We start from the raw sequence: 27546 nt of genomic DNA on the forward strand, positions 1-27546 counted from the left end.
TGTAATAAAAAAAAATTGAAAAAAATATACAAATCTAACATGCGCTTTATAAAAAATAGTCGATAAAAATTAACTTACGAATTAAATAATTGTTTAAAATTCAAAATTAATATTATTACATTATATTTAATAAGTAATTACATATTTCAAAATTTTAAAAACAATAATCTCAGAATAAATCATTTTAGTTTTAGTAATGTATTTATATCAATTTAAAATGTTTCCTTTTAAAGTATATTTTACAGTTAGATAAATATTGAGTCAGCCCTTCTAATTTTTTTATAAAATCAATTTTTTTCAGTAAAAGTATGAAATTGAAAAAAGATTATTAAGAGAATTAACTTTTTAAAATTTTATTCATTTAATCGTATTTTAAATTCATCGTACAAAATAAAAATATAAGTAATTGAATGTGATTTAAGAAGAGTAACTTGGTGATAAAAAAGGTATTTTTTTAAAAAAGTAAAATTTTTATTTTGTTTTATTTCTTATTTAAAATGGTTATTTTCAGAATTATTACATTAGTAAAAAAATTAGATGTAAAATAGTTTTTCTAAAACATTACTATCAAAGTAACTATATTTTGATAGAAATTGTTGAAGTGGTGTATTATTGTTAAGATGATTTATGATAGTTTATACTAAGAGAAAATTAAGAGAAAATTGAGAGCAAATTTAACTTTAATATATTGTAAACAAAATTTTAAAATAATTTAATATTTGTTACAATGAGATTAGAGAAGACAAATAAATTTGTTTTCGTGGATATTGTCCAAACTAGTTTTTATTTTGACGGAAAATTCTTGTATTGATTGGGTATGAGTATGAGTATGATGAATTCTGGACTTTTTCATTTGGGTAGGAGATAGATATGGAGATGTACATATTCTTCCCGTCCCCGTCTTCATACCCGCTATTATACTCGTCCTCGTTTAAATTATATATTTATAGTCAATTAAGTAACCTTATATATATTATTATTACACACTTTCTATTTTTTTATTTTTTTCAAATTGTTATGTCAATAAAATATTTGTATATCTCACATTTGAATATTTTTATTCGTTTTTAATATTTATATTTATTGTATATTTTCCTTTCACATGAGAATGTTTAACAGATTTATAAACATTTCATTTACTAGATAATATAAAAAAATTATTTTCTTTACTCTATTATTATTAATTTTTTATTTCATTTAAAAATTATTTTGTTTTGCTAAAACAACTTTCGTTATTTCTCAACTATTGACTATGTTGATATTTAAAAAGTTTTTTTAGATGTTTAAGGTATTTTTCATCTTAGCATACCCTTAATTACATATTTATTTTCCTTTGTGCGATCTCATTAAATAGTCTCTTAAAATTGTTTTTAAGACATATATTTAATAACTTTTTTATATTTTTATTTGTTGTTTATTTTTATAACGTAAAATATTATTTTTTATATATTTTATATAATTATTTTTTATTTTCTAACTCATTATCATATTGTAATTTTATTATTATAATTACATAAATAAATTTTATTTACTATAATATAAAAATTTAATGTAATTGTCATGATTTTTTTATTACCATCCAACATATCTTAATATTCAAAAGATACAATATGTATTAAGATTTTATTATTATTAATTTAATCTTTGTTCTTTGCATGATTTTGATTAAGTGATATATTATAACTTTTTAATAGTGTATTAAAAAGAGATTCACTATAATTTAGAAAATTGAAGTAAACATACATTCAAAATATTATTTAATTTGAATATTTATTTTTCTTTTATATATTTTTTTAATATTTTTAAGTTTTTGTCCACTAGGTTTCAATAATGTTTGTAAATTTAATAAATGTTTAGGTTCTCCTAAAATTTTATATGGTATTATAATTTGAAATGTATACAATTATAATTTTTTTCTAAATATTTGATATCGAATAAACAATCATCCTCTTAATATTGAGTATTTGATAATATTATGTTTCCTTTATTGTAATTTTTTTTATTTTATGAAAAATAATTAATTAATATTAAAATAGTAAGAAAATTGATACATGTAGGGGTACAAGAATATACTTTATCCGGTGGGGATGGAAATTAGACAAAAATTTAATACTCGTTGAGTTTGGATATGAAGACGGGAATGACTTTTTTTCTATGAAAATGGGTATGATCTAGGGGTAATTGTTCAAGCATATTACTTTTACTTTTGAAGTTATATATCTTAAGTCATTATTAATGCTAAGAACAATAATTTTTGGTATTTAAAGTTATAAAAGGTTTAATATCATGATAGTTGAATATAATAATAATAATAATAATAATAATAATAATAATAATAATGGTAATAATAATAAGGAGGAGGAGGAGGACGATGATAATAATAGTTGTATAGGTTTTCTACCTTCTCCTTAGGATATAAAATTCACCTTTCATCTTTTTTTCGATCAGAGTCTACCTTTGGAATCACGAAGAGTACTCCAACCTTGTTCGATAAAAATGACTTTAGTAAGTTGTTTTCTACCTCTCTTTAAAGTCAAACTGTGTTTTTGGGTGCATGTGAACAAGATTGAATTACATGCGATTAAATCCTTCCCATTTTATCCCTTTGTTAGTTGATGATCCTAATGGTACTTTTGGATCATTAATCTTAGGTTTTTGTGTGAAAATAGGTTTATTTGTGACTTGAGCAATTGAATAAGTGTTTTGACTATAGAAAGGAGATCTTGCAAGGTAAGGAAAATTATAAATTGAATTATTTATTTATATGATTGTTTGGATTATTTAAAATGATTGAACTATAGTACATGATGAAATTGTGGGCTTAATTTAAGGTGTTTTTGTATGAAACTGATTGTCCTGCAAGGTGTGGTACTATTCTTTAGTTTCTTGTCGAGATATACTAGATCTTCAAGATTGAGATGTCCTCATTAAGTCTGATACAATGAACCACGTGGGAACGAGTACTTGCAAGTACTTTGATGCTCAAGTGAGTTGTGAGGAATATATGATAAATTTAGTGATGATAGCAACATTAAGATACCTTATACTTGAAATTGAGACACCTTTATGTACTCCGAAGTTAGCAGGTCCTTGTCCGAGATAGTCTAGTCTCATACCGTTAGTCTTTGTATTAGATTTGGGCCTTGCATACTAGGCTTGATTAGGATAATCAATATATGGTCGAGATGTATTCGATTTTATGTCCAGACTCACCAGGTTTAGTTTGGCTTAGATGTATCAAGCCCTACACAATACAAAAGAAACTACGTGACTGGGAATTTTTAAATTCATAAATGAGAGGTATATGAAAATTGTGTTGTCATGATTGTGAGTTTAGGTTGATTGGAAATTTAGAAATATTTGTCTGAGAATATTCAAGCTTGTAAAACTAGTCTTTGGTGATACTTTTGAAAATGTTTTGCAACCAATTGAAAAAAAGAGAGAAAAAAGTAATAATTTGAACTAATGAAGCAAGCCAAATTATTTGCATCCTTGGTTTTTTTGTATTAGCGTTGGGCAGCAATAGGGCGTTGGGCGTCAGTTATAAAAACTTGGAATAGAGAGCTTCAGGTTCCGGAGTGTCAGGCACTACAATCCATTGCTAGGCGTGTGTTTTATAGAGGACTCCAAAGGTTTATAGTGTTGGACGCCATCTGTGTTTCGCCAGACGTTGATCTGACATTGAGCTTTAATAGTCCTCCACGTTGGGCGCTCGAAGGGCATGTTGGGCACTCACTTGATAGTGAGGCCTTGTGACATGCGTCCCTTATGACACGTTCTCGTTTCAATCTCAATTGAAAGATGTGTTTGATTCGTAAAAAAAAAAATGTAATTAGCTTAATAAGACTATTTCTATTTATTTTTAAAGTTGGATGACAATAATGTATCAAAGTTTTTTATAGAGACGAATTATAATTTTGTATCAAAGTTCAAAGAGCATATTTAACCTTTATTATTATCGCTATAATTTTTTTAATATTAAATATAACTAACTACTCTTACTAATTATTTAATTGATATCATATATTTATAAATATATTTCTAAATTCTATTTCATAATTTATTAAACTATTTTATTATAGTATTTTTTATTTGTGTAAATAATAAATTATTAAGTTTAAATTTTTCCTTTAATTATTATTCTTATATCAATTAATCATTTTTATATTGTATTAAATTTGATGCTAAAAGAATTTAAATTTTTTTTATTCAAACATTATCTGACAGTCCAAAAACTCACTGCACTACAGGCAGTTTCTTGTAGCTTCATATAAAAAATTTCATTTTTTTTTCAGAATATTTTATAATTAAAAATCATTTTTTATTTCCAGATTACAAAATCTAATATTAAAAACGACTTTTGAATCAGAAATAACTTTTAAATTTGAAAAAAAAATATTTTTTTTTATGAATAATCGACTTCAAGAGTATGCAATTAAAAGCTTTTTTAAAGAAAAATATTTTTTAAATTACACAATTTAAAAATCTTTTTTATTTTCTGGAATGACTTTTAGATAATAAAAAAAAACAGAAATTTTTTTAAGTGGGATGCAAGGAAAAAATTATGGAGGTGCAAGAAGAAACTGTGTGAACATTATCCAGCCCAGATTCCCACCAGTAATAAAAAATGAAAGGGTGAAGCTAATAAATTCGTAACAGTAAATGAAATACACGAGATTTTGCTTCCAATCTCACTTGGCCCTGTTTAGTGCGCACAATCAAATTTCTCCTTGACGATGGCGAATACTCTACAACGTGCCCTACGCGCCACCATGGCCCGTCGGTTCTCCACCCAGGCACTAGTCGAAACCAAACCAGGCGAGATCGGAATTGTTTCTGGAATTCCTCAAGAACACCTTCGTAGGAGGGTATTCTACTCTTTTTATTCTCTTTTTATATATATTTTTTAAATTCATTGATTCGCTCAATTTCCGAGGCTCTCCATCACCTTCTATGCACACTCACCGATTTAGAAAACCTTACCATAACTTAATTATGCGTAGAAATGCATGCCAGTCGCCTATGTTTATGGTTATTATACTAAAAACTAAGCGATAAATCTTAGCATAGACATTTTGGTTTTGGTAGATTCAACTGCAGCCATATTCACCATTTTAGAGGGTATCAATGTTCAATTGGGCGTATTAGCTGAGAGTGAGAGGTTAAGTACCAATGGTCAATTGGGCGTATTAACTGAGAGTGTGAGAGGTTAAGGACGCCAATCTTGATCATTCAATCATCTAGTGATTCAGTGTTCGTGATTGGCTTATTTCACCTTTCTCACTTTCACCTAGTATAGGCTCTCCCAAGTTCTATACACAGACTTCACAGTTTGGAAATAATTTATGCATCTCTAGATCGCCTACTTTCACTTGCTAATCGTTGTGACACTGTTGGACTTTCTGTCTTGTACTTTCACCGCAATGCAGGTTGTGATTTATTCTCCCGCTAGAACTGCATCTCAGCAAGGATCTGGGAAGGTTGGAAGATGGAAGATCAACTTCTTATCAACCCAAAAGTATATTCTTTCGCTTTATCACAATTCTTTCACTGCTTTTATAAACATCATTGTCTGAGTTGAACAATTTGAATATTTTTTCCCCTTCAATATCGAGTTTGATAATTGGGTAGGTGGGATGCTTGGGATTTTGTATGCAAATTAACGATTTAAAGGAATTCATAAGAGGGGAGCTTGTGCTATCATTGACATCTCATGTCCTATGGAAATTTTCATATGTTTTAGTTTCAAACTTATAGCACATTGATTCTGGAAATCCTCGAATAGTTTAAGGAGTCAAGGCTAGCGGTTTCAGTATGATAACCTAAATTGGATTAATTGTTGTGTAATCATTAATAATGGCTCAACAAATGGTAATTTTCTACTAATTGTAGGTGGGAAAATCCACTGATGGGCTGGACATCCACTGGGGATCCCTATGCTCATGTTGGTGATTCTGCCTTGACATTTGATAGTGAAGAAGCGGCAAAAGCATTTGCAGAGAAACATGGTTGGGAATATTCGGTATGTCTTACTATTCAAATATTGAAACACAGATAATCTCTCATACTTTTTTAAATGTTCAAGGTTTCTTTTGGTACAAATCATATATGTTCTTATTGAAATAAATAATTAATAATGGAGATGGATCGTAAGGTAGAAAGTAAATGGAATGTTCATTGACAGAGACCTCCATATCTGCCTCTGGGTTGTATCACTGGAATACTAGAGACAAGGAAACGAAGATAAAAACTATTGCAGAATAGAGGTCCCTAACCCTCCTTTTTGAGAGCCTTCTACTCTCCCCTAACTCCCTCTCAATCAATCAATAACTCAGTTAACTCCACATCTCCTTCTTTTATTCCTGATTATCCATGCCACTCTTATCTGTCTGCCGAACATACATATGAGTGTGACCGTAACCCATAGCTCCATGCTTATCTGACCATGTCGCATGGTCTCTCTGACAATACTCCCATGCCCTAGCCTCCCCTCAAAAAATAATGTGTTTCACCCTGTTTCAATTCCTAAAACAATGACCTCAAGGGGAAATTTAGCAGCCTATCCTCAAGTGGACATTCCATCTCCCTCCCATTCTATCTCTTCCTCTAGTACTGCAAATTTTTTGTTTGGCACATATGATCCAGGATATATTTCTCGTCATACTTAAAACATATCCCTTCTTGATATCGACAAATAATTTTGCATCAGAATTCAGAAAATCTCTTCAACCTCCCTCCTTGGCTTTTCAAAGTACCACTGGTTAGGCTGCAAAGCTTATCACTGAGCCTCCTCCGTATGAGTTAGTCTGCACAGATGACCTAGAACCACTTTCACATGTTACTTTTTGGATGGTGCGTAACTTCTGAATGTAGCCCTTCCTTGTCTGAGAATTCCCATCTGTTAAATGTTCAGTTCTTCTCAGTGATTTGCATAGCATTATCCATCAGCACTGGTGAAAGTTCTAAGATTGCTACTTCATTCCATCCTTGACTTCTTCCCCTAATCAGTTCATGCAAAGGATATACAAAACTCAAATTGTTAAAGAAAAGCCAAAACGATACAAATGCAATAGGCGTTACAACATGCATGGAAAATCAGAGAAAATATCACATGAAACCATAGTAGGTATTGCAGAATCAATACGTGAAGTTTTAATGAATTTAAAAAAAAATGTATTGAGAAGTAATCTGTATAGAGATCAGAACACAGCTATTTGTTTCAAAGGTCTTGGATATGTAATTGCTGAAGACTACATTTTATCACCAACTGAAGAAATTGTTGATAATACACAACTTATAACCAATGTAACAAAGCCGGTTAGATTGTGTAATTAAAAATTGCGAAGCATCGTATTAAAACACTAGAAAACTTTCCAGACCGTAGGTATCCTTAGATGCTATATTCATGGCCGTATGAGATATAAATTATAGCATTCGTTCTTCAAGTGAATGGGAATGAAAAACAAGACATACTCTTTCTTGAATATTCACATATGTAAGTTTAACTCTAAAGAAGGAAGCACTTCAATATTCTCTCATCCAACTCATAATTCCCTCGACTAATCCCTTTCCACTTCCTCCCCAACCTCTTGCTAATTAGTGATCTCATATTTGGTGAATTGATTTCTATTTTCTTACCCGTGATTCAATCATGATACTAAGATTGTATAAGGTCATCTTCATTGTAAGAATCATGGCATGAGGTCATACTTTTCATTTTGGGGATCCTACCGTTTGCCACATCACTTTTAAGACATCTTTATCACTTTTACTCTATTGGAAGGGTCTTCACCCATACTAATGTTTTATTTGGATGTGGACGTTTTCAAGACAAAAAAATATCTTTTATTCTTTTGACCCAAGGTCTTATTTAAAACTCAGTTCTTAAATTTTGTTATGTCAGCATATTCGAATGTCGAGGTCTTCTAAAATCTAGATTTTTAATTTATGACCCTGGATGACTTTTACAATAGAGATGCCTTTAGTTTTAATATGGCAATGGTGAATTCCCATGTCTTGTTTTTCAAATGATTTTGTGAAATGTATATCATTAGAGTACGTTTGTTAGTCACTAATTCTGCTTCAAGAATCAGGCCCCTAAATTTAAAAAACTCACTGTGAATTAGTGTTCATCATGTTTTGCCCGTTGGGGTTTTATTTTATTATGAGTAACAAAAGCTCTGAACTTGTTGCAGGTCAAGAAGCGCCACACACCATTGCTGAAGGTTTAACATCTTTCACCATTTTTGTACTTTAACTGGGTGCATTTTGAACGACTTAAGTGTTAGTTTGAACGACGGTGGAGTTCGTTTCTTTCACAACCTTGTTTGTGGCAGCATGGTGCGATCAGTGGTAATATAATTCTATACGTGTTAATGCATACTACTTGTGGTTGCAGGTCAAATCATATGCGGACAACTTTAAATGGAAGGGCCCACCCAAACCTGCTGAAGAGTGATTGCTTGGTTTGTATTCATGTTAATGTATTCCGCCTTCAGGAGTTTCAACATGCAGCAGTTTTCTCTGCATCTTTTCTTGGAAAAAGAAAGTTTTAGTGTGAATTACTTGTTGAAAATAAAATGGGACTGATCTAATTATGATTGATTACGCCTAACATCTTACTTGGATTCTTTAATGAACAAATGTCTGCAAGAAAAAAACTGATCCAACAATACATGCTGACTTTGGGTAATAGTATATTCTTGAGAATACTAAACAAAATGGCCCGAACTTTTTTTTTTTTTTTAATTTTTGTAAGGTATTATTCAACTGCTTATGAAAAAGTATTATTCTAACTGATCTAATTGTGGGTATTTAATTTCCAAGCTACTACGTGTTGATTAAATGGGCGTGTTACTATAAATATGCATAAGATTTATCCTGAGAAACAAGTTTGCCCTAAGATAAGACTTTGTCCCGAGATATAGGTGTCATGTTCTCTAGTAATTTTGGGACGGAGGGTTTGGAGGAAGGGGAAGTCAGGTTAAAATTTTCATCTTAGTAGAACGTTTTCTAATTTTGAAGAAAGAAATTGTTTTTCTTTTGTTAGGTTTTGTAGAAATGATTTTAATCAGTCTCATTTCGACGATACTGCATAATTTAGACAATGAAACTGTAATTTCTTTCTATGCCTCTTAAGAGCCCTGTTTAAACATAGTGAAACGCTGGCGAAGGTTGTATCTTTTAGGAGTTCGACAATGTACAATGCGATTGTTTTTCTATTGAGATGGTAATATGGGAGAAGATTGGCGTAATTAAAAACTAGGTGCAGGAAAAGATCTCTGTTTGATGTTATATAAAAAATAAAGCCTACAAATAAAAATTAATGCCTACAAATACCATGAACTCTAGCTTTGAAATGTCATTAACTCAATCTTGAAAAATCTTTATCGGAGTGATTATTTTCACGAGCATTATTTGAAGTAGAAAGATACGAGCATACTGATTTTTTTTTTTTTTTTTATGAATTTTGATTTTCTACTTATTGTTTTATAGGTACCTCTACTTTTAAGTTACATTAACTTATATTTTAAAATATATTAAAAATACTTTTTAGTATATCAAAATCGCAGTAAAAAATCTGGACGTTTGTGTTTTTCATTCCTCTAAGTTACTAACTGATCTCCATAATTTGTAAGATAACCATTTTACCCTTCATGTTATATTTTTATGGTGACTTGAATTTTGTAGAACAACTTTTTTAGAAAGATTTCATAACAAGATGTTAAAATAATGGTTCCGGAAGAAGGTTTCAAGAACGTATAAGATGTTTTTCGGAACAAGTTTTCCCGAAGATGTTTTCTGGAAATAAGTTTTCAATAACAAACTAGGTTTCAACCCTATATAAGCGTCCATCTTTCCTTCAGATTGAACCATTCGGAAACATTACGAATTGAACCATCTGAAAGGAGACAAAACTATGTTTTACTATATAATCTTCAATGTCTCCGTGGCGGAGGCTCCAGATTTCCTAAAGTGACATTCCCACTGATATGCTGTTGCAAATCTTGGCAACAAGAATATAGTAGCTCCGTAAGTGCAGTGAAGAAGACACAATGACAACAATGACTCTTGCGGTGCAGAGTGAGGAAAACTATTTTAGTCTTTTTATTGTTAACATGAAGATGCACACATTCATCATCATGGAGGTGCAGGATGAAAAGAAAGCCAAAATCTGTAACTTCTTTTTTTATTCGTATATCTTGTTTACCGTGGCCTAATTCCTGAAAAACTGTCGAATAAAACTTTCTTTTACAATAAAAAGAAAAAAGTAGCGCTCGTAGGGATAGGGACATAACATCTGTTTGTTTTAAATTCTGTTCGCAAGGAAGTATTGTTTTAAATTAAAACATTTATTGTGAAAAAAACATGTAAAGAGCTTTGTGTTGACAAAGATTTAAAACAAAAATATTCAAAGCCAGACAAATATTCAATTTTATGGTCTCCTTGAGGCGTCCTGCGATTGAGCCATGTATAAAACGGAAAATAGTCAAAGCCAGAAAAAAAGTTAGAAGCAAAGCTATTCAATTTTGCTTTACCAAAAGCACAACAAATGTGAAACTATTTCCAGGATAGAGTAGAAAGCCTACAAACTAAATGGTTTCATTCATGTCTTCATGATGCGTGCTGTAATCTTGGGAAAATGGGATCAATAAAACCACTGTACATAGAGTCCACCTTCCAGAGACTAGCAATATGAAAATGCGATGAGGTTTGGCGGTGGATTTCTTCAATGAGCCAGATGGTGTTCTCGGCTTTGTGTGGATGAATAATGATGTCCAAGGGCTTGTATTCGTCTTCACTGCCAATTCTCAACTGATCCCATTGTTTAAGCATAATATTTGTGAGGTAGTGAAGGGGCTGTCCATATAACTGCTTCATGGATCTGCCCAATCCCATCCACGAGGTGAATGGTATCACAGAACCTCGATGATTTGGGATTGGGATCTGCTTCATGTAATCCTGATACATTTCTGCTCGTCTCATCAGTGCATCTGCTTACAAGCACCACATCGCTAAAGTAAGTGCATGCGTCACAATGGCAAGCAATATAAACTAAAAGAGTAGCATACAGGTTAACTAGAAACCAAAGAACACAGTTATCTGCAATGAGTTACAAACTAAGCCTCGGGGAAGAGAATTGACAAAGATCTTCCAATTTTCATGTGATAGGAAAGAAGATGTTTCAATGTGTGTTCTCATAGCTATGTTTTGAACAACACAAGATGACAAAATAAAAAAATAGAAAAAAGATCTCATTGAAGATTAAATCCATATTATTGACATTATAAACCAAAATTGACCTCTCACTAACAACTAACATCGTATACAAAAGAAATAATGTCTTAAAACATATCCATAAATCACATATACAGTTCAACATTCTAGCCATTTACCCCTTAAACATCACGACTACACTGATTTTCCACCATTCAACTACATGGATTTGTCACCATTCACACACATATACATTTTAATTCTTCAATTGAGAAGTGATTTTGATTTGATGTACTCAAAGAAAAGAAAGGGATAAAATGTTAAGATTTCCTATACAACCCTAACCTCCTTCTTACTCCCCGTAACAGAAGATCCTCTTTCCTAACTCTAACTTCTTTTCACTCTCGCAGAACCCCCCAGGGAGCAAACTCCTTCAACGTGACGGACGCACACTCACGGCTAAACTCACCGAACTCAGACACACGCTTCCTATCTCAAACTCCAAGTCACACACAAGGTAAACTGAATATAGATTTTCTGATATCCAAAAGAGAAACAGAACAACTGATTCTGTTTAAGAATCACAGAAAAAGAACAACCCTAACTCTAAAAAGAGTTATAACATAGGTATGTATGACTATGGACGAATACATGATAAGAATACCTATGGAGTTTGGTGAAGAAGAAGACAAATCAATTTGATTATCCCACGGAAATGACCTCTTCATCGCGAGCGAACCAGACCCTGTTCCTGCTGAATACATGCGAATACGAAGATGAATATAGATAAAATTAACATCAGAGTTCAATGAATAAAACGGAAAGTGAGGTGTGGAAGGAAGTACCAGTGGAATGAAGTGAGATGAGTAATTGATTGAAGCAGCAGAGAGTTAGTTGAGTTTTTCACCCAACTGCACCCTTCTTCTCTTGCACTCTTCAACTGGACCAAACTCCCTACACTTCATTCTCACCATAAAACAATCTTTTTTGCCATCTTTTTGTATATTTATTATTCGATCTTATCCTCAATATCTCTCAAATTAATATTTATTATGACCGAAAGAAATTAAAATCATGTTTAAAGACTGAATAAATAAATGAATAAATGTAAACAAAATTGAAAGATATTTCTTATTAACTGCAACTCACCCAAGTTACTTTAATCTATAAGAATAAAAGCGTATATTTAGTAAATTTTAATTAAAATAAATGTCTCCGATAACTTGCTATTAATATTTTATTATAATTATTATTTAGCCCATTTACATCAAATGAATGTTTGTAATAAATATATATTATAAAATCAGAGTGCATTGAATAAAACGGAAAGTGAGGTGTGGAAGGAAGTAGCAGAATAGAATTAGTGGAATGAAGTGAAGTGGGTAATTGATTGAAAGAGAATTAGCTGAGTTTTTCACCCAACTGCACTGTTGCACTTTTGAACTGGACCAAGCGCTCTACCTTTTCATTCTCAATTAAAACCATTTTCTGCGTTCTTTTTTAATATTTATTTGACCTTATCTTCAATTTCTCTTAAATTCATATTTATTATTACCGAAAGAAATTAAAATCTTAAAGACCGAAATAAATAAATAAATTTAGAGGTATTTACTATTAACTGTAACTCACCCGAGCTACTTTAATTAAAAAAAACATATAATTAGTAATTTTTAATTAAATTAAGAATCAAATATATTTTTGATCGTTGAGTAAAAATTAAAATTAGTATTTTTATTAAATTTTGAAAATTTAGTCATTTTAATCAAATTTGTTAAAACGTTTCAAGCAGAATATTATAAATTTAACAAAATTTAATTAAAATATCAAATCTTCACATTTTTAAATATGATAAACTAAATTGGTTTAAAGTTTCGAATAGAGACTAATTCTAATTTTTTATTAAAAATTGAAAAAAAAAATATTTAACAAATGTCTAAAAAGAATCTTTTGATAAATCGTTATTAATATTTATTATAATTATTAGTTAACCCATATACATCATGTTTGTAATAAGTATATTATTAAATTAAGAGAGAAATTAAAATGTTTAATTACTATAAACTTTTTAGAAATTGTTTTTCTACCTCTAGTAAACAGAAAAATAATGGATCTGGCATGTATAAACTTAAAATTTAAAACTTCTACAACGTATAAAAGTCATAGCTTTTTTTATCCTCAAATTCCTCTACATCACTAATCATTCGTATTACTTATGCTTGAGAAAAATGTTAGTAAAAGATATCTCATAAGTATAGCAAATTTATTCTTAATCTTTGAAAGAAAAAATCTTCATGCCAGTAAATATGTATGAAATAGTAAGTTACTAAAATCATACTTACTAACATGGTTAACCTAAAACAATTACTTATCTAATAATTATAAATAATAAGACTCATAAGTTCAACAACTTAAAATGAAACATGTATCTTAATAACAATATATGTAAAGAGACTAATAATTACAAAGGTGAAAGATGACAATATTTATAAAGAAGTATAAAAAAAGAATCAACTATAAGAACTTATTTATTCTGGATTGAGCTAAAATTAAATCAGCTCAACTAAACCCACTTTTTTATGAGTAAGAAATTTTATAACACAACTCGATTTACTAAGAGTTGATAAATTATGTGGGTTAACTTAGAATATTTTGTTTTTCTAATTTATTTTATATATTTGTTGTAACACAATTAATGTATTCACTTATTTCACCAAATGTTATTATAAATACATTAGTTAAAAATACATATTTTTGAAAAACAAATAAATTAAATATTAAAACTATTCAATTTTTATATAAAAACATTCTAATTTAAAAAAAATCAATTTGTCAATTTAAATAATTAAAAATAATAAATAATGATAATAAAAACCTATAAAAATATGATAAAAAGCGGTAAAGAATGTTCGTTGGTGAGTTATATATATATATATATATATATATATATATATATATATATATATATATATATATATATATATATATATATATATTTATCTTTAATCTGGCTTAAATTCTAAGCTACAAGTTAGTCAAGAATGTTCGTCTTTTTTTCATGAAGCGCTAAATTTTTATCCTTCGTCTTCCACTCCTTTTTTATGAACTTATGTTTAAACTAATTTTAACCTTTTTAGATATTATTTAATTTCTTCCACATTTTCTTTTAGTGCTTATGGATTATAGTTCTAATAAAGCAAAACATATTTTAAAAATTAAAACAATTTCTCAAAAAAGAAGTTAAGTTTAACTAACTAATAAATAAGTTAATTTTAAGGTTTAATTATTCATATGACACTCACTTTGGTAGAGATGTATCAATCTTGTACCAGTTTTTAAAAAAATGTCAATTGCATCCCAACTTTTAAATAAGTGTTTCAATTAGGTTTCATATGACTAACGCAATGATGTGTCACGTGTCAATATATGTGGTTTATTTATTTATTTTTTAATTTTTTGTATCTTTGATTCAATTTTGACTTAATTTAAAAAAAAAATCACATATTGATACGTGGCACGCTGTTAACGACGGTAGTCATTTACATCTGAAAGGGATCTAATTGAAATACTTTTTAAAGAATTGAAATACAATTGATATTTTTTTAAAAGCGAGTACCAAATTGATACAATCCTATTAAAATAAATATCATTCGAGTGATTAAACCTAATTTTAATCGATAAACACTTTTTTACTCTTGTAAGTAGCCTTAAAAATCAATCCAATTAAAAGTTCACTATTTAACATTATAAACATTCATTGTTCACAGGAATTGCTTATTAAAATAATACTTTTATTTTTAAAAAACCTCTTGTAACCAACTCTTATCGAAGATGCTCTTAATAATTTATTGTACAGATAAAGGAAACGGGAACAATGAAGTGGATTACACATCTTAATACTCTTTTCATTTTTTTTTTCTGTGGAAAATAAAAAAAACACAAGAATAAAACTAATCAAATAGTACATGAACCTATTTTATATGATTGAACAATTTCCTTCATTTTAAATTGATGGTCATTTTAATGTGATGGTGATGAGGATGATTGGGCTGTGCTAAATGGCAATAGTGTAGTTTATACAACCACAAATTGTGTGCTTGCCTGCGTTTGATACCCCCAGACCGCTATAAACACTAAAAACACTTTCACTTTCTACAACAGATATCACTTTCAACAATGGATATGTCAGACAGAAATACATAATTGGTAAGAATTAAATTTTTAATACAAAATCAATATGCGTTTGACTTTTAAAATTAATTAAAAAATAAAAAATTAACTTTGAATATGAGATATAATTAATTGTTACTTTTACGATAGAAAATTGATTCAATTAGAATCAATCCTCAAACACTGAACTAAACACATACTAAAACTGCAAGAGTCCTTTGTTAGTAAAATATTTGCTTAAATATTGAACTTTTGTAAATCCTGCTTTATTTAATTACCTCTCTTCATTATTTCACCGGTGTTAATTTCCTTATCACATTATTAGATGCAAAATAAAAATTAATCCATATATATGTAACATGTAGCAAATCAATATTATTCAACAACTGATTTGCGAGAGAGAAAAAACTCTAAATCTGGAAATTAAATAACAATAAATAACAGAAAACTTGTTATAGCTATTGATTTTCCAGAAAACATATAATTACGATATTATTACCTACAGAAAATGCCAAACGCTTTATGTAACTAACCTTTCCCCAGTGAAAAAAAAAAAGATATGCTAAGGGGAAGAAAAATTGCTACCAAACGTAATTCCACTCTTACTGGGTAGAAGCTTCTTCCTGTAATACTTGGACTTGCGGGATAGATTAATCTTTCTCCTTTTCTTCTCAGGAATAAAATCAATTGAACATTCCGAAAATCCACGTCTCACAAACCTGTTAACACATTATGAATCCATTGTCTTTAGAAAAGGATTTATGGAGTTAACAAACCATATAAAGCATCCAAGAAAAGATAGAGCATGCAGCAAGTAAAAATCCACTGAGAAAAAATGACGTTGATTCTAGATAAATATATTGACATATGTTTGATGTCCAAGGTACATACCAATCAGCTGTACGAGTTGTAAGCAAGAAAAGCATTTCAAATCCCAGATATGATGCCTTCTTCTCTATATAATCTGTTACATTTGATCATAACATTAAACAATACAGTCAAAACATGAGATAAATACTATTATGAGCGAAAGTACCCAAAGATTATAATCAAACGGCTGCTAAAAAATATGGTTTACCATGCACTGCATAGACTTCACACTACACCCTAAAAGTAGTTTCTGGATGAAATCGGAAACAATTTTTGCCTAGAAATTATATGTTATGGTCTGATATTTGCAAACAATTTCTGATCCTTGGAGAATTGCATAAGGAACTAGTCAGCCACTGAACGTATGCAAGAACCTACAAGCCTAGTAGGATTCACTACTTTTCAAAGACAAAATAGGAAAAAAATAAATAAATAAAAGGAAGAGCAGTGTGGTTTTTTGCTTTTAGATCGAATACTCCTAGTAAGGAATATCAAGATGAACATGAGTTGACGTTTGCTACTCTGACAGATGAACTTCCCAAAACTTAATCTTTTCAAAATTAAATTAGCGATTGAAATGGCAAAGTGAGAAATTTAAGGTTAAACCATGGTTCAATATGTGTACGCTTATAAACGTACGTAAGTGGCAACATGTTAGACAAATATAATGCACATCCATGCATAAAAATAGAAAAAAAGTGAGCTATGTTACTTAAATTAACCATGCACTATATGAAAGTATTAACAACTTCATATACATTTATAATACATTGATTAATAATTGATTGATTCAACGTAAAGTATGACTCCATGTTCAGTTTGTTTTAACAGTTTAACTTATAAAACAACATAAAATATTACATGTGCATCAAAAGTAAAAGCCAAACTTGGCATAGTAGTTCGAGAGGTACTTAAAAAGAGTGTTGGTTTGAAGTAATCCTAGTCCTCTCTAAGAGTTTCAGGCTATCATCACCATAATATAGCCTTGAATAGGTTGAACCTGTTCAAGATTAACCATGAACAGTATGAACAGTTTGTAGACAACAAACTCTCTATTGTGAAAAACTTAATTCACCTCTTGTTGTTTCATTCATGTCATCAGCAATACAATTTATAGGCTCACAATTTTCTGACCTTTGTACTCAAAACAGACAAAAACAATTATAAACTGCTAATTCATTAACTATCGACACTCCAACGGCTACATAAACTACCTACAACAGCTAATACATTTAAGTTTATTAAAAATCCAACAAAATTCTCCCGTAAACTTAAATGTTTGTTTTATTCTTCATCTCAATTCCTTTATTCTTCATCCCGGCTTCCCATGTGCAATAACTCCTCTCACATGTCAGGTTTTACAGAGGGGGTTTCACTGGGGAGAACAACACCAATGAGATATGAGCCTAACCACATAAGACACTGACACCACTCTCAATCCAAAACCTTAAGACAATGGGTTTATGGGTCTGTATTCTTATATAGTGCTCTACTTTCTCATTTCTGGTCAATGTGGGACTTAGACTCACACTTGTATTCCTAACAATCTCCCCCTCAAGGGTGAGTCCCTTCAACCACATTGGTACACTCCCCCACGCTTACCTGGAACCCTTACCTGGGACTCTTGCTAGGAAGACTTTCGATACTAGGACCATACTGGTACTGCACTCGTCTGAGCCGATATTAACCATCGGCTCTGATACAACTTGTCAGGATTACAGAGGGGGTTTTACTAGGGAGAACAACACCAATGAGACCTGAGCCCAACCACATAAGACACTGACACCAAGGCAATGGGTTTATGGGCCTTAATCCTTATATGATGCTCTACTTTCTCATTTCTGGTCAATGTGGGACTTAGACTCACACTTGAATTTCTAACAATCTCCCCCTCAAGGATGAGTCCCTTCAACCACATTGGTACACTCCCCTTCCAGCGGAAGCTGCCCAATCACGAGTACTCCTTTTCTGCCCAACCACGAGTACTCCTTTTCTGTACCGCCGTTCTTCAAGTTCCAAGCGTCGTTTCTGCAAAAGTCTGCTTCCTTCTCTCTAAGCTTGCTTGTAAAATTGCATTACCTCTAACCTCCTTTTCAACTCTTTGTTGCAAATCACTTTTTGCAATCTCTAACCTTTGGATAACAACCTCATCCCCGCACATGTCTAAGTTATCCGAATTGTATAGATGCACCATTGAACTGTGCAACACTTGCTCCTCCAACTTATCCAAGCTATCAACATTCTCCACCGAGCTACCTAGGCTCCCCATTGAGCTTTCCAAGATGTACACTTGCTCCACTGAGCTATCTGAGTTGTTCACTTGTTCCATTGTGCTACTCGAGTTTTTCATATGGTCCACCGTGTTGTCAGGGCTATTTGCATATCTTACCAACCTACTTGGTTGTGTAGCCGACCTATCCACATTACTCGGCTGTCTTGCCGAATTCTCCTTGCTATTCGATTTTCTTTGTGAATTCTCCACTCGCTTGTTCTCGGCCCTAGAGCTATGTGTCATTGTCAATAACGTCACTTCTTCTTTTGTGAGGTTGATCGTCTCTTCTTTCCTATTTTCAAACTGCCAATCTTTGGCAAAAAGCTCAACCTTACCACAACTGAAGCACTTATTCGAGTAGCACTCCTTTGCATAATGGTCATACCTGCCACACTAAACATTTGAGTTTCTCAACCGACCTCTTCTCCACAGCTAATATGTTTAAGTTTATTAAAATCCAACACTGATCAGTAGCAATGCACGTGTCAGTAGCTTGGTATCAGAAAGACAGTTTCAAGTACAACCACAGGTCGAAGTATGAATCTTCATTTCCTGTCTTTTGGTTTCATCACGATAATATTAACCTAGGACTGATTGAACCTGTTAAACCATGTTCATGGTCTTGACAGTTCAGTATAGGCTCATTCGGTCTAGTGGCATTTCTAGAATGACAGTTTAAAAGGTTTAATCAGACCAGTTTACATTTAACTTGGTTGAGTGGTCAATCTGGGACTCTGGTTTAAAACTGCGTTGCTGAAATATGAGAGAAAAAGTAGTGTACACTGGAAGTACAAAATCAGTCCCTCCTAGTGTAGTGAAACAATACGATCCTTTCTATGTATCAGAAAATGAAAGACATTGAAAACTTTGCAAGAGTCTTAAATGCCTAATAATTCATACTATGTTGGGAACTTCTGTAGAACCACAGTAAATGAATGGAAATTTGAAATAATTTGAAATAGAAGGTAAAAACTTGAAGACCCTAAGAAACAAATTCATAAGAGAAGCAGAAGGGAACAGTAGTCACAATTCAAAGTCCAAACCTTTCTTATTAATGCTAATCCATGAAAAATAATAGAAACAAGCCAGAATAAAGAATAATAAATCCATGGAATTTCAATATATTACAAAAATAGGGAATCACTGACTACTTCTCTATGAATTAAAAACAACAATGTCAATCCACAGAGGCAATAATAGCATATCATACCAAGTAATTTGTCTCCCTGTCCTTGGCCTCTACAATCAGGGGATACTGCAATTGCAGCAACCTCTCCACACTTCTCTTCAAAGAAAGGAAAAAGGGCAGCGCAAGCAATTATTTGACCTTCTCTTTCCACAACAACGAAGGAGCCCAACGATTGAAGCAGCTATAAAAAGACAATGGTCAAAATGTAGGGGACTATTTAAGGAAATCCCCATTGATGGTGATAATGTGGCCTCTACAATATCTATGAAGAAGATATCAAGCAAAGTGAGCAAACCTCTTCATCAGTCCGCATAACTAATATGCCAGACTCCTGTAAAGGCTGGATAAGTTGTTTAATTCCAGAAATATCAGTTACTTGAGCCATCCGGGTGCCTTCATAAAGGTCACTGCAAAATTAATTGAAAGCAAAAAAATAAAGATTAAAAAGCTTTAAGAAATATAACTAGATAAAAGAAAAGAAAAAAGACCTTAATTATCCATAACACCTTCGGCAATCTGCCACATAGTTTATGCTAGTAGGCAGTAGCAGAAATGGTTATCCCATAAACATCATGTTGCCATTAATTAGTTTTTGGGGTTTGAAAATAAAAGCAGGCAAAAATTTCTTTCAAGGGTGCAGCATATGGTCATAGAATGGTTGAATTTAACCACTTTACTCTCTTTATAACAAATATATTTCAACTAACTCAGCTATCCTTAAAAGGTAAAACAGGAGAATGATCTATAGATCCAAATCAAATATTTGCTTCTTTCAATCTCGATAAATATCCGTGTAACAGTGTAACCATCAACTCATCATAGACAACTACAAAAAAGTTTGCTTCTCACTGGTATAACCAATGTGATGACTCTAGCAGAAAATCCGCTAGAATGCAAACTAAAATTATGATTTATTAAAATCTAATAACTGAAAAAAATCAAGAAACTTAACAGTTTAGTTGAACGAATGAGGATACAACCTACCATAGTACTGTTACTATCACCAGTTAGTTCCTAAGTAATAGAGAAAATATTTCATAGTAATAAGAAAAAAATCCATAGATAAACAAAAATTTGCCTTGCCACCATTGTCCCCATCCCATCTCTCTTGAACAATTCCAACAAGAGAACTCCACTAATAGTGCCATCCAACAAATGAACTCTTTGAACACCGCCCTGACAGACAGAAGAAGTTATACTTAGCAACATATTAACTGGGATTTCAAGCACCACCATCTTATTTGAAAAAGCAACTTCTCAAGGAATTTCAGTATGATAATGAAGTGATAGGTAAAAGAACTGGAAAAAAATAGGTAATTTCTACAAAAAATAGTTACATTGGGGTCACTATATTTATAAAAATCAGTCACTTGACAAATCTTTAAAAACTATTTGGTTTGTGAAAAAATAATGAAATAAAACCTGTCTGCCATAACGGAACAGAACAATATGCAATGAAAATAAAAATTTCAGACTTTAAGTGATTGAAGATACTAAAGCACATTGTAGACCTAAATAACCAAGGAAAAGTTGAATCATCAACTTACTCTGCAAACGAAAGCTGCAGCAGCTAGCTCTGATAGGTAACCATTCGTCCGACTTAGGGACTCCTGACCTCCAATAGCAAAACCCTGCTCCCCAGACCAAAGGCCATTCCCATTTTCAAAACCAACACCATTATGAAAGGTTGCAATATGATATCCTGAAAATGGTTCTCCATTTGGCAGAGCCCCATTAAATTTATTAAGTGTGTTGAAACTTTCTTCCGCAACAGCTTTGACATAGTTAGCAGCTGTTTCACTTTGCTCAACCCGTTTACGGATTAGCATGTCTGCCTCTTGAAGAGTCAAGAAGCTAATAAGGTGTCCACTTTCATCCAGGATAGGACCATCCATGATGCATATAAGCTTGTCTGCTTCTATTGCCAACGCACAAGCTGTTGCAACTTCATAGGTACTGTGGAAAACAAATCATCAGTGTCCAGTATTCAAGCATTTCTTTTTTATCTGCTGGATCACATCCAAGTACTATATAGCAATATTCAAAAGAAAAATAAATCGAACACATTGATACAAGTGTAAATCTGATTTACAAACAAAATAGTTAGCAAAAACCTTGTATTATTTCCTCAGTATTTTGTTTTCACATTCCACAGCATGTCAAATTCTATAATAAACTATTTTGCGTACTAAATAACTGTGTGAAATTTTGTAAATGTATTTTTTTTTTTTTCCAAAGAAACTAACTTTCTATGATTTTATTTCAACACATTCTCCATGAAGCTGTTTCTTCCCATCTATGTCTAACTCCAACCTTTAAAAGCTATCATTGAAGAAAGATATCAATATTTTCCAAGGTATTGATATAAGAAACATAATTGATAATAGATAGTTAGCTTCTTCAGTGATGGTTTTTTGGGGATGGTAAAATCTAGAAAGCCGTACTCACTTGAGAGCAGAGGCTGAACCACAACTAGAACCTTTGACCTTGTCACAAGGCAACAACCTCCCCATTGGTCCATAACTAACCTCCCAATTGAAAAATATGAACAACATAAAATATTGAGGCTTTCTACAATAGACAAATAATAATAGAGCATGGTGAAAAAATATAGCAGATTAAAAAAAAAATTACAAACATTGTATAACAGAATATACATGTCAGGAAGCAATCAAGAATTACCAGGTTGTAAAAAGGAGTTATCAGAGGTTCTAAAACATACTTGCAATCTAATACTTCTCCAGAGCTGGAGTAACCCAAGTTGCTTAAAATAACAATGCAGTTGCCATCAAGCCTCTCATGCATGCGAGAAACGTCAACTTTTTTAACCTCCCCAGTTGACCCAAAATCAACTCCTTTGACAACCCCTCTTCTCTGCCAAACAAAACGTTTAAAAGGACTTGCTCTAAAACAGTAACAGAAGCAGAAAACAGAAAAAAAAAAAAAAAAAAAAACAGGGGATAACATTGAAATCTCATTGATACCGCAACAACAGAACAAGGGAATTGAAAGAAACCATGTTCTCCAGATAATATGAAGAAAATTGAATCACAGAATTCAAACCTTGGCTGCAAGAAAGTTTCCACTTGCAACACTGACACCAACTTCATGCAAACGGCTATTGTCACCATGTCGACGAATATTGCAAATGGAGGGTCCAGGAGAAAGCTTTGCTTCAATCATCAATCTTATTCTCCCAGCTGCTTCCATTGCAGCTGCTAGAGACTCATCATCAGTTACCCTATATGGACCAACATACTTAGGTTCTCTCCCTACAAAATAGCAACATCATTAATCAATGCTCATTCACACTAGTTGAAATTTCATTTCTCTCTTGTGGGGTTGGCATGTATCAATCAACATAAGATCATAAAAAATAGTCACTTTCACTACATTAAGAAAACTAGCCACTACCACCCATTCATATTCAACTCGTGATTTCATTTCCCTGTGCGGAAAGCATGACTCACCTCTCTCACGCAAAAGATTGTCAATTTGCATATGGGTCCCCGGAACAAGAACAAACCGGATTCCCAGGTGATGAAGAAATGCTATATCCTGCACGCACGTTACGGAGCTAAGTATGAGATTAATCTAGAAAATATTCCCTTTTAAAGAAAATTAATTAATTCAACAATTTTATACATAATTAAGTTCTTGAAAGGAAATTTTCATCATCCTACCCAGGATTATTTGCCTAAGAGAAATTATCACACGATCCAGGACCACCATAGTCTCAACTAATCTCTCCATCACTCCACCCTTTATTAATTCTTTTTCTCACATAGAAACATTGAAGTATGAGTCACAAACTGATTAAGATCATAAACACATTTTGATCCCAGACTATCTAATATTTCTCTCTCATATTATACCTGCGAGGATACATTCCAAAAAATAATTTGATACATTTATCTGTGTCTGAATGAGCCAGTAAAATAAATAAAAAAATGAAATATTTGGAGGTGCCTTGAGAATAGGATCCAAGTAAGGACTAGCGACAATTTCACCGGAAACGATGATAACGAAGGTCGCACCGCGGTGGACCCTCAAGTATGGCCACGTCTCACGAAACCAACGCACGAATCGCTTATCGTCCATGGAGCTGCTGTAACCCTCGTCTTCCGCCACGCTTCCGACCAGTTCCTCGCTGAACACGTTGCAGGGCTCCAATGTTGAGGTTGGGACTCTCGTAAAAGATAACGGCTTGTTTGGCTTGAATTTTGGTGAGCGAGGGCGTAAATTGAGTAGCTGTGGGTGGAAATTGAATTTGTGGGATGAACAATTGGGAAGGTTTGGAAAGGATGTGCGAGAGGTGGAAGACAAAGCCGCCATAGGCTCTTGAATTGCGACACAACTGAAGAGAACTCCAAAGGCTCTGTCTCATCGGTTATTTTATTAATGGATACTCAACACAGATTTGTAGCATTATCATGGTGATTATGCTTCTTTATTTTATTGGTTCTTACATAAGATAATTTTGATAGATATTAGTAACTGTTTGTGTCATCTATAACAATATATAAAGGGGATTCCCCTTTTTGTGTCCACTTTTTAAAATACCGATTTTACCCTTTAAATATAACAATTTTTTAAATTTTTTAAAATTGACCGTTACTTTTACAAAAATTTTATAAAATCAGATGTCTCTACTTCTTCTTTATTTATTAATGGTTATTCTTTTATCTGTTCTGATATATTTCACTTTATTTTTAATAAATATAATTCTAATATATATATATATATATATATATATATATATATTAACTTAATATATAAAGGGGATTCCCCTTTTTGTGTCCACTTTTCAAAATACCGATTTTACCCTTTAAATATAACAATTTATTAAATTTTAAAAAATTGACCGTTACTTTTACAAACTTTTTATAAAATCAGATGTCTCTGTTTCTTCTCTTCTTCTTTATTTATCAATGGTTATTCTTTTATCTGTTTTGATATATTTTACTTTATTTTTAATAAATATAATTTTAAAATATATATTAACTTAATAATATTATAATATTATCACCTACTAATATAATATCACGCATTTTAAAAAATATATAGACACAGGCGCGATAGCGCCTGTGTTACGCTAGTATTAACTTAATAACATTATCATATTATCACCTACTAATATAATATCACGTATATTTAAAAAATATATACACACAGGCGCGATAGCGCCTGTGTTACGCTAGTTATATTAAAATATTAATACGGAAAGGTTAAAAAATTATTTAGTTGCGTGTCTTTATATTTAAAAACTACTTAAACCCGTTAAATTTATGATTATTTATTAAATAAAATTCGAATACTTGACATTATTAATTCAAGAATAAATTAATTTAATTATTTTTATGATCTTGATAAATTATTCATTAGTTTTTGTATGAGACCAAAAATAGTATTATAATATTTCCTTTTTAAAAAAGTATGCGTATGTTATTACATACTCACTTATGTTTATAGAATAAGTATCTAATAAATTAAAATTTAAGTATATTTTAATAGATCTTGATTTATAACTTACAAAAAAAAAATGGTTGAGTGAATTTACATTGACAAATTTATTCTTAAAATCAACTCTACAGGTATTAATCTACAACCGATAATTTTATTAAAAATATTCCTTGTATTTACAAAATTTATTAGATCTTTAAAATTATTTTTGAAAAATAGTTTTTTAAAATATTCAAAATTGTCTAAGTTATATTTGTATTTTTTCTACGGTTTAATTATCCGATTGATTCTAAGTTTTTCTACGGTTTCAAATTAGTCTTCACTTAATTATTTTTTTCAACAGTATCTCATTTTTAAGTATTTTTGTAAAGAAAGTAAATACATGTCACTTATCAAACTTTCCAACCAAACTAATCAAATAATTATTGTCAAATGCATTATCTATTTTTTTTAACAATTAAAATCACATTAAATATAAATAAAATAATTTATAAAAGGTGCTAATTTTAGTATGGAAGATAATTATGATCATATTATCATAAAAACTTTTATCTTATCCATTCATTTTAACCACTGCTATAAATGAACTTTTTGACCAAATTGATTAATAGTAAAAAAATTAAAGATTAAATATTTTTTAGTCTAAAATGAAATTAATTTATATCTCAAACTTTCACATATTTTAGTCCTCAAACTTTAAAAATGAATGAATATAATTTTTCTTATGAATGAATATAATTTTTCTTACTTGTTAAATGGTACTTTATGTTGACATTAATTTAAGTTATAACGTGTCAAAAAGACGTAAACAACTCAAACATCATCCTATAATATGTTCGACATGTCAAAAAGAAATTTAATGTATTTGAGTTAAAATGACAATATTTTTTTATTTTTAAAGTTTGAGGACCAAAATATATCAATGTTTGAAACAAAAATCAATTCAAATTTCAAGTCTAAATTTAGTGATTAAAAACAAATTTTATCCCAAAATTAATTAGTTTTGCATTACATCCAGGTAAATTTTTCAATCACATCATGTACGATCTCCATAATTTTTTACCTAAAAGTTTAAGCTTCTTTATAGGAGATGTTATTTTTTTACTTGTAATTTCAATATAAATTACAATAATGGTGTTAATTTTTAAAATATTTGATTTTGGACAATTTGTGCTAACCTGACATGACTTCAAAACAAATAAATTGAGTTATATTAAAGTAACTTCACTGCAAATGAACTGAAGTTGTGCCAACTCATGACGATTTCTTTGAAAAAATTAAAATTGTCACAATTTGAGACAACTTCAGTTCTATAATATAATAAATTGAAGTCGTATTATACTATGATGACTTTAATTTTGTAATACTTCAATGCATTTTATAAGAAGACTAAAATCATCACAATATGACACAACTTCAATTTATATCATTACAAAAACTGATATTGTCATAACATGCAATGATTTTAATTTATTTCATTACAAAACTGAAATCGTCACAATATGACACAACTTATTCATTTTATAACCGTGCCAACTCCGTACAAGTTATCCAAACTCAATTTATTTTAAACCTACACCACTCTTGTTATTTTATAATAAAATTACACTAAAATGGTAAAAAAGATAGAAATACTAACGTGTGAAGATATTTCGTACAAAAATATTTGGGATATAAAATTAATTTAGATACAAAAGAAAAATTTATATTTTCTTTCTTATTTTCCATTACAAGACTTAATATTTTATTTTTCTTTGTACAAAATGTTTATTTCTACTGATTTTATTTTCGACACGTTTCTTTTTGTCTGAAAAGACCTCCAAACATTAAATGACTTGCGGGCATGAAAACACTTGAAGAAAGAAGGATGAAACAAATTCCTCTATACCAACCAACACTATCAAAAAACATATCTCCGGAAAATAAGGAATATGCCGGACCAAAAGATTGTTTCAATACATCTTCAAACTTTAAAAGATTCCAATACTAACAAATACAAAAAATTGAAAAAAATGTTTAAATTACAAAAACAAAGTAAAATAAAAAAAAATAAGTGATTTATAAAATTCACATGATGTATTTTTAGTTCGACACAAGCTCTCCCTTTCTTGTAATGTATGCATTGCGTGACTTGTGTTGTGACGAAATGGTAAAGTATGAAGAATATGCAAATTGCAGAACCTTGAAACCAGAAAAAATCATTGTTACTTCTGCTATGGACACTTAGGTGATGAAACTGTTACAAGTATTTTCAAACTCTCAACCCGAGACCAGACAATTTCCATAAAATAACCAATAATCTTGTTAATTTTTTAAAGTTCAAGGGCTTTATAAAACTTTCAAAATTTTGGACTTTTTAATCTTCAAA

General features: G+C 30.9%; 3 protein-coding genes across 7 annotated transcripts; 1 reads left to right on the top strand and 2 right to left on the bottom strand.

The window, feature by feature from the left end:
* Positions 1 to 4649: 4649 nt before the first annotated feature.
* FRO1 (NADH-ubiquinone oxidoreductase-like protein) lies at positions 4650 to 8607 on the top strand. Its single transcript, XM_028061141.2, has 5 exons — positions 4650 to 4868; positions 5430 to 5518; positions 5893 to 6022; positions 8196 to 8225; positions 8399 to 8607. Exons 1-5 carry the CDS (start codon positions 4737 to 4739, stop codon positions 8456 to 8458), a joined length of 441 nt encoding a protein of 146 aa, XP_027916942.1. The 5' UTR covers positions 4650 to 4736; the 3' UTR covers positions 8459 to 8607.
* A 1788-nt stretch (positions 8608 to 10395) lies between these two features.
* On the bottom strand, positions 10396 to 12222 carry LOC114176441 (protein RDM1). Of its 2 annotated transcripts, none has more exons than XM_028061484.2 (3): positions 12063 to 12222; positions 11882 to 11971; positions 10396 to 10994 (listed from the first exon to the last, which is right to left on the bottom strand). In XM_028061484.2, exons 2-3 carry the CDS (start codon positions 11943 to 11945, stop codon positions 10615 to 10617), a joined length of 444 nt encoding a protein of 147 aa, XP_027917285.1. In that variant the 5' UTR covers positions 11946 to 11971; positions 12063 to 12222; the 3' UTR covers positions 10396 to 10614. The 2 variants fall into 2 exon arrangements, with proteins under 2 accessions (XP_027917285.1, XP_027917286.1); XM_028061485.2 differs by having other exon boundaries at positions 11882 to 11968; positions 12063 to 12218.
* A 3600-nt stretch (positions 12223 to 15822) lies between these two features.
* LOC114178177 (putative amino-acid acetyltransferase NAGS2, chloroplastic) lies at positions 15823 to 24132 on the bottom strand. Of its 4 annotated transcripts, XM_085671285.1 has the most exons (12): positions 23685 to 23823; positions 23399 to 23590; positions 23186 to 23273; positions 22779 to 22987; positions 22438 to 22589; positions 22164 to 22238; positions 21263 to 21671; positions 20794 to 20891; positions 20011 to 20122; positions 19737 to 19896; positions 16276 to 16348; positions 15823 to 16103 (listed from the first exon to the last, which is right to left on the bottom strand). In XM_085671285.1, exons 3-12 carry the CDS (start codon positions 23214 to 23216, stop codon positions 15947 to 15949), a joined length of 1476 nt encoding a protein of 491 aa, XP_085527411.1. In that variant the 5' UTR covers positions 23217 to 23273; positions 23399 to 23590; positions 23685 to 23823; the 3' UTR covers positions 15823 to 15946. The 4 variants fall into 4 exon arrangements, with proteins under 4 accessions (XP_085527411.1, XP_027919733.1, XP_085527412.1 ...); XM_028063932.2 differs by lacking the exon at positions 23399 to 23590 and having other exon boundaries at positions 23685 to 24132; XM_085671286.1 differs by lacking the exon at positions 23399 to 23590 and having other exon boundaries at positions 23726 to 23855.
* Between the last annotated feature and the right edge of the window lie 3414 nt (positions 24133 to 27546).

This window comes from Vigna unguiculata, chromosome 3, assembly GCF_037176805.1.
Source record: "Vigna unguiculata cultivar grain cowpea cultivar isolate G323 ecotype 2 chromosome 3, ASM3717680v1, whole genome shotgun sequence".
Lineage (NCBI taxonomy): Eukaryota > Viridiplantae > Streptophyta > Magnoliopsida > Fabales > Fabaceae > Vigna > Vigna unguiculata.